This window comes from Typha latifolia, chromosome 5 (assembly GCF_019914945.1).
Source record: "Typha latifolia isolate L0001 chromosome 5, TyphaL0001v2, whole genome shotgun sequence".
In the NCBI taxonomy this organism is placed as follows: domain Eukaryota; kingdom Viridiplantae; phylum Streptophyta; class Magnoliopsida; order Poales; family Typhaceae; genus Typha; species Typha latifolia.
The window spans coordinates 8,160,186-8,172,759 of NC_133090.1; the positions used below are offsets into that span (position 1 = coordinate 8,160,186).

General features: G+C 36.5%; 1 protein-coding gene across 4 annotated transcripts in view; it reads left to right on the forward strand.

Annotated features, from left to right (window-relative positions):
* Nucleotides 1-12,313, forward strand: part of LOC140789331 (uncharacterized) — a 59,549-nt gene extending 47,236 nt beyond the window's left edge. The window contains exons 10-14 of one of the 4 annotated variants that reach the window (XM_073138995.1): nt 2,839-2,935; nt 6,003-6,092; nt 6,195-6,248; nt 11,713-11,778; nt 11,850-12,313. In XM_073138995.1, coding sequence (XP_072995096.1) covers nt 2,839-2,935; nt 6,003-6,092; nt 6,195-6,248; nt 11,713-11,778; nt 11,850-12,011 — 469 coding nt within the window. In that variant the 3' untranslated portion in view covers nt 12,012-12,313. Of the gene's footprint in view, nt 1-2,838; nt 2,936-5,555; nt 5,946-6,002; nt 6,093-6,194; nt 6,249-11,712; nt 11,779-11,849 lie in introns of those variants that run through there. The other 3 variants (XR_012109152.1, XM_073138997.1, XM_073138996.1) reach the window with 3 other exon arrangements.
* The last annotated feature ends 261 nt before the right edge of the window (nt 12,314-12,574 follow it).

A 12,574-nucleotide genomic window follows, 5' to 3' on the forward strand; every position in this document is an offset into this window, starting at 1 on the left:
AATAATTATTATTTTCTTATCATTTTTCTAAATTTTTAGAAAATTTCCTGTATTTTTAAATAATATTTAGAATTTCTATGATTAAAACATAGTCCGATCCAATACGCGACTGATACATCCGGTACAACCGATATGTATCGTTTTTTTGGATGGCTGATCCCGATCCCAATACCGAGTTTTGGAACCTTAGTCAAAAGTGCATCGACGGCTATGTTCTCATATCTAGATTTGTGGAACAAGTGTGTGTATAATCTTGGAGAAATTCAACTCATCTACCGTGTATGGTGTTGAGCTTCTTTTGGGAGTTATGTAACAAAGAGCCTCATGGTTAGAGAAAATAACAAATTTTTGTGGGAGCAAGTAATGCTTCTAGTAGCAAAGATATTGAACCACTGCATAGAATTCTATATCATAAGTGATGTATTTGCTGCCCGGTTTCATTCAATTTTTCACTATGTTGGCAATTGGATGACTCTCTTGGCTCAAAACTCCACCTATTATACCAATTCCTGATACATCACATGCAACCTCAAAAACTTTAGAAAAATTGGCAAGTCACATGACCATCATTTTTCTCTTGATTTTAGCGAAAGTTTTGATAGCACTTTTTGACTACTCAAATTCAAAAAGTTAGCAAGCCTGTGAAAACTCTATAATGAACCATGATGGTGCTAAACTCAATAATAAACTGATGATAGAAGGTAGTAAGCTTGTGAAAACTCCTTACATCTCTTATGGTACGTAGCTCAGGCTATTCATTAATAGCTTTGACCTTCTCAGATTGGCCAGAGACCCCTTCAAATGAAACAATGTAGCCCAAGAAAACAACTTTGTTTGTCAGAAATATATATTTCATAGGGTTTGCATATAGTCAGTTTTCCATCAATAGAATGTAGACTTGATGAAGATGGCCTATGTGTTGCTTCTGAGATTGACTGTAGATAAGGATGTTATCAAAGTATACAACCAAAATTTGTTCGATAAAGGGTCGTACTACTTGAGTCCATGGGTAGCTATGCCGGTCAACACTTGTCGTGCCACTATTGGCACGGTAAGTGCCATGCTAAGCCTTGCCATCTAGCTCGGCCGTGTGTCAGTCATTGTGCCATGTGGAACCCTTTTAAAAAAATATTTCTATTTTCATTAATCATTATTAAATTAACTGATCAGTTGATCATTTGAAAGGCTTAGATAAAATTGATAATAAATAAGACTAGAGATAATAATAATAGTGATGATGATAATAGTGACTCAGTCTAGTAGTGGTGATGATGGAGATGAAACATTATTGAATTTGGGAACCACACAAGAACTTAGGCTTTCCCTAAAAAAGACTTTTCTCAACAATTCATCAACTTGCCATTTAAGTTCAGCATGTTCAGTTGGATTAAATCGGTAATGAGGCAAGTTAGGAAGATATGCACCCAGGACGAAATTAATAACATGCTGAACGTCCCATATTGGTGGTAATTTATCCGGGAGATCCTTAAGGAAAACATAAGAGAATTGCTCATTCACGAGAGTGATCTCAAAAGGGAGTGATTCATTAGACTTGTTCGAGATTTCTCGAGCAACAAGAATCAAAATTTGAGTTCTTTTATTCATCTCATGCTCAACACTTGTAGCGCTAATCAAGCTGACTCTACTTTCAGGCTAGATGGTATTGAGCTTTTTTTCAACATTGCCATTTTTAGACTGCGAGGGAAGAATTCTGATCTTATTCTCGTGTTCAAACACACACATATTTGAACGGCCATAGATATGAATATAGTTATTGAATAGCCAAGGCTTTTCAAAGATAATTTGACCCACGTCTATAGTCAAAATATGTTGGTGAGAAGGTGGAAGAGAAAGCAAGAAGATAGAAGAGGAATGGGGTTTCACATCTTCACTCTTAAAAATGATTTTTCACCAATTTCACTAAAGAGAGCAATTAAAAATCTTTATTAACTTTAAAAGAAAGCACAATAAGTCTATATATAGATCTTACAATGAGAATAAACAAAAGACACCCTAGACAACAGAAAATTACAAAAACACCCATAAATTAAATGACATAAACTCTCAACTAGAATCAGATCCCTAAAGGGAGGATCATCAAATATTCAAATGTCGATACCTCCCGCGCTGGTACACACGCCATTGTGTTATATCAGTGTTGTCTGAATTCTAATTCACTGGTTACTCTAAAACATGCCAATGCAATTACTGCACAGCAAAATCATATATTGTTAGTGTGATTGTATATATTCTGTGGCTAAGGAAATGAAACAAACCAATGAAACCTGGTGAATTTATGTTGGTCAAAGCTGCGGAAAGTTCTTTATCTGTTCGGTTAAATACTTAAATCTACTTCTCTCTAAAGAGTGAAACATGTTATATTACCAGCTCTTGGATTACCACCATGGCCTAAGAGTGGCAGTGTATCCTTCATTCCACTATGGAAACCTCTCTCTCTCTCTATGTTCCCTCTTTCCTAGTCTTTTTGTTAAAACATAAGTTATCAGCCAAATGTTGTTCTATCATACCCTGCTATTATTGCCTAGCAGCATGTTATGTCCCAGCCAGGCCAATCTACATCATGAGGCATGCCCTTCTTTGTCCTCCAGTCCGAGATGGATTATCTAGTAGTAGTGTTTTTAGTTTTACTAAAGATTAGAAAAATGAGCTATGTGAACTTCAAAAGTGTGATTCCCTATAGCTAGCACTTTTCAATTTCATTTAAGTTCTAAATATTGTCTTCTTTTTCTATTAAAGCTCATATACTGTTGGTGTAATTAGGTTTATATGTTATCTAACAAGATAACTCGTGATGTTACTACATCCATGACTCTTCAGGTCAGCTCTTTTTCTTGATGTGGTTGCTGTTAGTGCACTTGTAATATATGTTTTTCGGGTGGTGTTGGGCTACAAACAAACTTGGGACAGGTACCAGGTGAGTAGATTATGTTCTTCTTATTGACTTACTTGTAATCAGTAGTGACATTAATGATTCTCCATTTGCTGAATGTATCAACTATCAACACTTGCAAGTTTAGAAACTTGGTTCACGTTTCAATAGTAGATATGCCAAATGATTATTTGTAATTCTTGCAATTTTTTCCTGAAAGTGTCAAGAAATTAAAGGAAAGAATATAAATCAGAAAAAGATACCATTGTACATGTCATAGCACAAGAGAGGGGGAAAACAAAAGAAGGGAGACTACTCGCTTTTGCCCTTCGTCGCTCACCATTGAGGTTGTTGTTGCCACTAACTGTTGTTGTTTGCCGTCGAGCTCATTGATGCCTCCCAGTTGCTCACGTGCTCCAGCTCGAGTAAGAAGATGCAGCTCGCAAGGATGTCCTAGTTCAAGAAGGAAGACGCAACTCGCGTTGGGATGTCCTAGCTCGAGGAGGAAAAATGGGATAACTTAAGTTATTATTCAACCCAACTTGACCTTGCCCTCTCCTTCTTCCTCCTTGAGGTAGAGCATCCCAACACAAGCAACAACTTCTTCCTCAAACTGGGGCATGAGCGATGGGCAAGCAACGATGAGCAGCAACGACAAGCTGATCATTGTTAGAAGGGGTACCATGCAGCACCCCTCGTGCCACGTGCCAGTACGCCACCGGCACAGCCATGTTTGTATATATATTACAAGTGCATTAATATTTATAGGTCTATCTAGAGTACACTTGAGCTACTATACATCCCATCTTTCATTTTCCTGGCATATATTTAGAGCACTCTTGTCTCTACGCAGATGAAAAAAATGGTGTGATTGATAGAAACATTGATACATCTTAGATTCTAGTCTCTTAATTCATGTGATTCTCATTCCTTTTGAACAGAAGCTTTACTGCCTTCTCGCTTCTACAAGATCGCTCTTTTCATGAGGTTCTTTTCTTTCTTAAGCTAGATTATAGTTACATTCATGTTTTTGGGTGTATCTACTTTGTTCCAATGATACTCATGTCATGCCAATGGTGTGCTAGTGGCATGCCCCTACATGCTAGTGGTATGCCCCTATGTGCCACCAACATGCCTTCAACATAATTTTAATAAAAAATTTATGATATTGAAAGCTACGATGGTTGTTCCAATTGGTATGAGATGTGCTAGTTGGCGTTTATCATGTCGTGGCGTATTGGCTTATGGCATGAGGGGTATTGCATGACACCCCGTCCTAGCAGCTTTGTTGCTCGTCATCGTCGCTCAAATTCGCCGCCCATCGCGTTCTCCTCGCTCACACCCATGCCCTAACCTGAGGAGGAAGAAAGGGGTAGTGGGTCAGATCAGGTTAAATGAAAACTTAAGTTGCGGTTCCTCCCTTTCTTCCTCAGGTTAGGGCATGAGTGCGAGCGATAAGAGACAAGGTCGGCGACGGCAATGGTGAGGTCGACGATGAGCAACAAACGACGAAGGGTGAAAGCTGAAAGGTGAGTAGTTTCTCTCATCTTTTTTATCTCCCCTTCTTGTGGCACGGCTAACAAGTGCCGCAGCATGAGCCATTTTATATTTTAAAAATATTTTTAGGTCTTTAGCATATCAATATTTAGTTTTTGATTTGAATATATATATTAAAACCTATATTACAGTCTTTTATCTTTAGATTATTTTTGTAAATAACCTATTTTATTTCAGATATAGTATATAAATATTATTTAATACATAATATGATTGAATATTTTATAATATAATTAAACACAATATTAATTGATAATGATTTAATAATTAAAAATACTATCTAGTTGAATGTAGAATGATGAAGAGGATTAAAGACTTCATTTGCCGGCATAAGAATAATATCAAAATTGATTGATGAAAATAGAATGTTTTTTGAAAAAATGAGTTCCACATTGACATGTGTCGACAATACTCGTGCCGATAGGCACAACTTGTGGGGGTGTGCCACTCATGAGTTTGAGAAGTTGTTCAATGAGTTTATACGATGTGTCCTTTCTGGGCACAATTCTGAGTATAAAGGTTATTGATGCTATGATTTTTTGGCTCATTGTATACAGAGAAATAGGATCCCACTTTTCTTAAGCATCCATATTCTCCGCAACTTTCACTTGAATCTTTGCTTGCTCTTGCTTCCTAATCTCTTAAGGAGCCTACTATTTGACTGTCTGGTATCCTAATATTTCTCTCTTTTCATCCTCTTAGCACTTAGTTGTCAGTCCTCATTGATCCTAGTGTGAGTATTGTCATCCTCTTAGATATGGCTATGTTGATGTTACATGCTATTGTTTTGAGTTTCATGCCTTTTGGGTATTATCTTTATGGAGATCGTGAGCTTAGTTCTTATCAAGATGTTGCATTTCATCTTCAGTGTGCTCTATTATGTTTAAGGAGTGTCAACATTTTCAATGTACTCATACGTGGAAGTTGTTCCCTATCAATTGGTATTAAACCCATTAGCTATAAGTGAGTTTACAATATGCCTAATGGTTCTATTGATTGAAAAAAAGCTCACCTTGTTACTATGGGAACTACAAGGAGTATGGCATTGCTTATAATGAGATATTTTCTCTAGTTGCTAAGATGACTACTGCTTATACTTTTCTTGCAGTGGCTTCATTTCTTCATTGCTCTTGTTCCAAATGGATGTGAAGAATGTTGTTCTTCATGACTATTTTTGATTGAGACACTTTATATGCAGCCTTCATATTGACTATCTGTACTTCCATCTGCTGACTTTGTCATGCTATTGTGGACTCAAATAGGCACCTTGTGCTTAGTTTGAGTGGCTCCATTGAGCTGTGGCATGCTAGTAGTTATGTAAAGAGTGATCAGATCATTTTATGTTTGTGTTATCACCATAGGGGCAGATTATTTATACATTTTATAATGAGGAAGAATGATAATTGCCCCTCCTGTAACAAAACTGTAGAAATCCTTGGGCTCTTTTGTAGCTTCACATACAAAAATATTTCATTATTGGATAGTTGCATTGTAATAATCATATATTCCAATTTCAGTGTTCAACATTTTTCTCATTGCAAATACTTTGGTACAGCTTCTGGTCAATAAGACTCTTTACGAGAAAACTTTAGCAAGTGGTTTTGGTTCAGTTCACTTTCTTCTTGATGCTTCTGAGCAGCAAAAAGTAAGAAAATCTCATAATTAATGTTCTTTGTAATTATTTAGGAGATCCAGGTTTAACATAGCTCTTTTCATTTTTTGTCCTTAATGTCATTACTTTGTACAGTACAAGGAAGCACTTTTGGTATATGCACTTTTACTCTGTCCGGGAAAGTATCAGGTACTTTATTTATGAGACATTTTTAAATAGCTTCCATATGCTAGTGCCAAACAATCTGAGTTCTTGTAAATCTAGTCTCATTCTTTTGGGCATCCCACATATTCAGTGTTGATCTTATTTTAGTGCATCTGTAACTTAAACAAATTTCTTTTGCATCATTTTAGCTCCTATATTTGTAAATGAACATAAAGAATTTCTCTATCCATTGCGCTAGAGGTTATTATTTAGGAAACTTACAAGGACAAGTCAGTCAGGAGACATTCAAGACGACGAATTTCATGAGCACTCATAATGAACACCCACAGTGGTACTGAATTGACATACGTCTTAATTCTTAAGGCTCTTACGCTTTTTATCTGTGCACTTTCATTGCTTTTGGTCTAGTGTCTCCTTCTTGCCTCGCATTGAAATGCTCCAAGGTTTATCCCTGTATCTTTCTTGAATAACTTTGATCACTTGCTACTTCATTAGTTTATTACATATAGGTTTTTTTTTGTCTCTTGTCAGATGCAAGGTTTTCTTGATACTCAGAAAATTCAACATTTTGCCATTGCTTAGCTAATATTCTCTTCCTGCAGTCAACGTTTATTTTGCATTATGTGGGTGCCTAGTTGGCCATGGTTTTTAATGATTTCCTTACATTTATTCCTTTGTCTTCCCATTATAAGATTAGCTTCCTCACTGAACTTGACATGTGACAATGGTGGCTGCTAATTGCACATATTTCCTAATGCCCAAATGACTAAGCTTTCTTATCCTTTGAAATCAATCTAGCCTTGTCTATGCCCAAAAATTCCTCAGTTCAAATATCTGTGACTACCTCTTGCTTGTATACTGTGCTTTCTGTTATGAGCGAGTAATTTAAGGGAATTGCTGCTGTATAGTAAAATCCAGGTTATCATACACTCACCATTATGTGCCTCTTGAAGAAGAACTACCTACTTTGGTTGATCACATCACTTTCTAGCTCATTGAATAGTCTAATATTTTCTTTCTTTCTTTGTTTACTTGCTTTGATGTCATGTGCTTCAAACTATAATTTGAAACATGCACCATCAAATACGCATGCTCCTCATGTAGGGAGTACCCACATGGTATTCATGTGGTTCATTGATCAATATTTTTGTATAGTATCTAAAATAAGAAGCCAAAAAAATAAACTAAGCAAAGTAAATTTAAAAGTACCACATACTGCAACAAGCCTTCTGCATATATGTCCATAACATAATAAATAGTGGGAAATACCCTTGTGCAGGGACAACATAACTAATACAATCATATATAATAAAAGGAAACTAAACTGAAATCTAACTAATCCTCGTCTGCTCCTCCATGGCCTCCAATATCATCTATTGATCTGAAAACATATTCTACTAAAAGGTAGTGAGCATAAAGCCCAACAAGTATACACATCTACGATCTAAAGATAATCACATAATGCAATAAAAATATATCATAGTCTAATAGTAACACTTAGTACAACATGCTTATAAAAATAATAACAATAGTCCACATAATTTAAGAATTGAAAGTAAATCATGCCTCACATCGGTATCATAGCAATGATCAAACCCGTCTAGAGTAATATGCTATCTCACAACCTCAAGATTATCACATCACGCTCTCACGTAGCTAGCTATTATTAATACTGCATGCCCTCTTAGATTATCACACAAATTTCACATGCTCTCCCAAAGCATCACACAATGAGGAGCAATAAATATCTAGTGATAATGCTGTCCATACATGCCTAACGATGCTGCAAATAATTGGTTATATATGGTCATTAGTCTAACGACCCTAGTCATAAGCCATTGCTTATCTCACTAAACATCACATCTTGTACCATATTACGAGCCCTTTGCTTGGAAAAAATACCATAATCCTATGCCATTGAGTACCGTTAGAAATATGAAACATATCTCACAATCATATTTTTCAAGATCATCAGGGTTTGTCCTTCATATGGGGTAGTAATTATGCTTGGTCATACCTGACATATAACTTACTTGATTGTCCTCTATAGACTAATGATCTCGGACGTAGAGTAAGAATATATAAAGTATTATATATGCACTCTGCCTCTAGGGTACAACAAATCTTGAAAAAAATAGGATACAAACAAAATATTAACATCACATGCTCTCTTAGAGTATCACAAAAAATAATATCACATGCTATCCTAAAGTATCACACAATGAGGAGCGATGAATATCTAATTATAATGTTGCCTGTGCATACCTAACGATACTGCATATGATCAGTTATTTATAATCATCAGTCTAAGGAACTTAGTCATAAGCCGTTGCTCATCTCACTAATCATAGCATCCCATGCCAGATTAGGAGCCCTTAGTTTGAAAAAGATACCTAACTCTGCGTTATCAAATATCGCTAGAAATATAAAACTTATCTCACAATCATCTTTTTCAAGATCATCAAGTGTTTGATCGTCATATGGGGCAGCAATTATGCTTGCTCACACACGGCATACAACTTACCTGATTGTGCTCTGTAGATTAACGATTTCAAACATAAACCAATAATATATAGGTATTATATATATACATATACACTCTGCCTCTAGGGTACAACAAATCTTAGAAAAAATGGGAAACAGATAGAAGAGATATGGGAAAAGAGGTCATCATTAATGGAAATCACTGCCAGGGAAGAGATCACTAGGGAAGAGTAGTCATCATTGAGGGAGATCGCTCTGCACGTCATCGAACGGATTGTAGCCACAACGAATAGAAGAGATATGGGATCACAGCAGACAGTAGATTTGATTTGGTATTTCAAGTTATTGGTTTGGGAAAGAGAAAATATTTGAAACCCGCACCCATTACCTGCGATGTGCCCACTTGGCGTGTCCTAAATGTCTCCTGGAGTATCCCAGCACATTTGAAATTATTTTTTATTTTTATTTATTGTCAATACTCAACGTGTTCGACACGTGTCCCTGACATATTTGATATGTGCCCCTAATGTGTTAGACATGGCCGTAACAATCGTTTTAGTGTGTCCGTACTTCCCAGATATCTACAATATCATGATGCTAGATCATCACACTATGTTTATACTATCCTTAGACTACAAAGAATTCACTTGTCTGAACTGTATCTGACTGAAGCAAACAAACTGTAATTATCTGGCTCATGCATTCTAGATCCTTGTATAGCAGTGGATCCACTAAGTTAGGAAGAAATCAAAGCATAAGAAAGAAACACACCTAGGACAGTAGGACTAATTAATTAGATATAATGCATGCTACATGCTTTGAGTTTGGGTGGGACTAATTGAGGTTCTTACATTAATTATTTAAGCAGATGAGATCTTAATAATCACAATCTAAGGAACTTGAAAACTAATATATACGAAATATACTCTTGTTAACAGCTATGCTGATTAATGGTGACTTATGGCAGTTATTATAAACAAATAAATTACAACTTTGGAAACATTAATAGTTAAATGCCTCAAGTTATTATGGTCAAAGCTAAATGATAGGCTGAAAGAACAAAAAATAAACTACAAATCAACCAACTCATTTGGGCTTGCTTTATAGGTCAAATAGTAGCCCACAGCCCACCAAATCCAAGTACTTGGGCCCAAACCTAAGCTGGGCCTGTTTCACCTGCAACCCACCAAGGCTAGAACTCAGGTTGGGCCTAATGGCCCAACTCCAAGTTGACCTATGATTGTCCCTCGACCTAAGAGTCACTAGCGTGGGTTGGGCTTTCCCAACCACTACCTGTTTTCTTCTTCGCAGAGACACTACCGAAGTTGAAAATGGAGTTAAAAAAGGAACTTCACTTGAGAGAGGAGAAAGCCAAAAACAAAATCAAGGGTGAAAGCAATCTAGGACAAGTTCCCAAAGGTAGAGGAAGTTGAAAGGAACAAAAATGAGGTATTTGATTCATCGGCTAAGGTGGGCAACGACAGCCGTACAACTTCTCCATGGTCAATGGCTATAGGGATGTCCAACATGAACAAATGGCCACTAGGGTAGCAATGAAAGGTACCAACGACACAAACTTTATAAAGCAAAGCTTCCTGGACCTGTTTGAAATTTTCCAACAAAGACAAATCACAAAAGCAAACCTATGACTATTCTAAGCAACTAAAATGAAATTAATTTAAAGGGGGGGTAGATGTTGGATATCATATTTGAGAGTTTAGTCCCATATTAGAAAGAGAGAAAAAAGTGAAAGGGTTTATATAGATTCTTTAGCTTGCACCAAAAGGTTTTGAGTCGAGTTAGATTCTAAAGTTTATATAAAACTTTGTTTCACTCAGACTAAAGACTCTCCTATCTCCCAACAAGTGATATCCTACCTGATGGTTCCGCAATCCCAATTTACTCTCTAAAGCAGTTTGGTGTAACCAATTTGATGGCTCTAGTCGATATGCAGGCTCTTCTAGAAGAGTTATGGTAACACAATAGTCGTGGTGTGATGCGACTGCTGAAGCTAAAGACCCTGGGTTAGGCTCAGCACACGGGATTGGTGTGTAAAAGCTTAGTTATGTCTGATGGAGCAAGAATCCTGGTTTAAAACAATGATATATGGACTTGAATGAGTGGGTTCACGATGACACATCAAGAGCAGTTGATGGATTAAAGAGATGGACTCTTGAGACTGGTGGATAACTGGAAGATAAATTGGCCATAAGGGTTATTTAAGAGTTGTAGATGGATTCAAGAGTGTTAGCCTCAGATTGAAAAGAGAGGAAAAAGTGAAAGGGTTGTTAGTGCTTTTAAAGGGATTGAGTATAGGTCGACTCAGTTACATGATTCGATGGATTTGCTGGAGATGATCCGATGATTGAGGAGTCGCAACCTAGTGCAATAGTTCGATTGTAGAGTGAGGAGAAGAACAAGAGTTTAGTTGGCTTGATCACATGATCCGGTGGATCTGCCGGAGATGATGTGATGATTGAGGAGTTGCTACCTAGCGTAATAGTTCAATTGTAGAGTGGGAAGAAGAACAGTGGCGCACACGCTGGGCGTTCGCGTCAAATATTTTTAATTGTACTTCTCATTTTTAAGTTTTTAACAGGTAAATCAGTATTAGTATAAAAGCCTGACACTTTATAGACATTGAGAAGAGAATCCCATTGGTTATTTGATCATGCTGACTCAAACTTTTTTGTTCCAGCAACTTAAGAGTTATTTATATGTCATATGGATAAAAGCCTGACACTTCTTTATAGACACTGAGAAGAGAATCACATGGTTATTTGATCATGCCAACATGTAACACTTAATTTGGTAATCACACTTTTGTGTCCCAGCAACTTAAGAGTTATTTCTATGTAATATAGAAAGATGTTATTAGTTCTTTTCCAAATGAGCCTGGCTTGTAATTTTTGTATCTCCCGTGGGGGAGGAAGTATAACTAGGTCCAGGATATACATTTTTATGTCGCTTCAAAAAAATCATGGATTTATTGTTTATTCTGCAGGTGTCATGTCGTAAAAGCATCACGATGGCATGCGAGCAGTTTATGTATAATAAGTTTAAAGAGAAGGTAGAAGTGGAACTTTTCTTAGTTATGTGATGGACAAAGTAGGATTGAGTCTCAAGTTTTATTTTCTGCAGATTGAGATGCCTATCAACTCGGCTATGGATACACTGCTGAGATTGGGCTTGCTTATCGAGATCCCTGTCGATAAAAACCTCAAGATAGTTGCTCTTCCATGTTCAAAGGCATGTGAGATCCTTAAGAAACGTTGGAATAGCTTGTTAGAAGAGAAAACATGACTTGTGAATTTAACCTCAACCAAGCTTTCAAATCTGGAAACTTCACCAATAGTTTTGCTGAGCAATTTTGAGCATAATAGCATTATATAAGATAGATTCCTACATTTCTTTCATGTTCTGCCTATTTATGTACATCTCGCCTTTTAGTTTACTTAATCATTACAAGATGCAGTAATGTATAGTGTGAGTATTTACAGTTTATGCTTTAAACTTGTTCTGAATTTTTGTTCATTCATTCATATGCGATATTTTTAAAAGTTGTCAAATGCAATGAAAGAGGAAATGATGGGCACTTGCTTTTATCTCTTTCCCATGAGTGGACATTATTTTCAGTGTGACACTCTTCTCTATCATAGATATACAGACAGACTGACTAATCTTGTAATTCGTTCCGATCAAAGATAAATTCAAGAAATGCTTGGCCAATGACTATAATATTTAGGATTTTTCTATGAGCTGTTACAAATTCAACTTACCCTGTAGAGATGCTGATGCAAATTTAGTATGAATGCAATGTTTTGGAGAATAATCGACCCAAACAAGTAACTAAAGTAAAATATAGT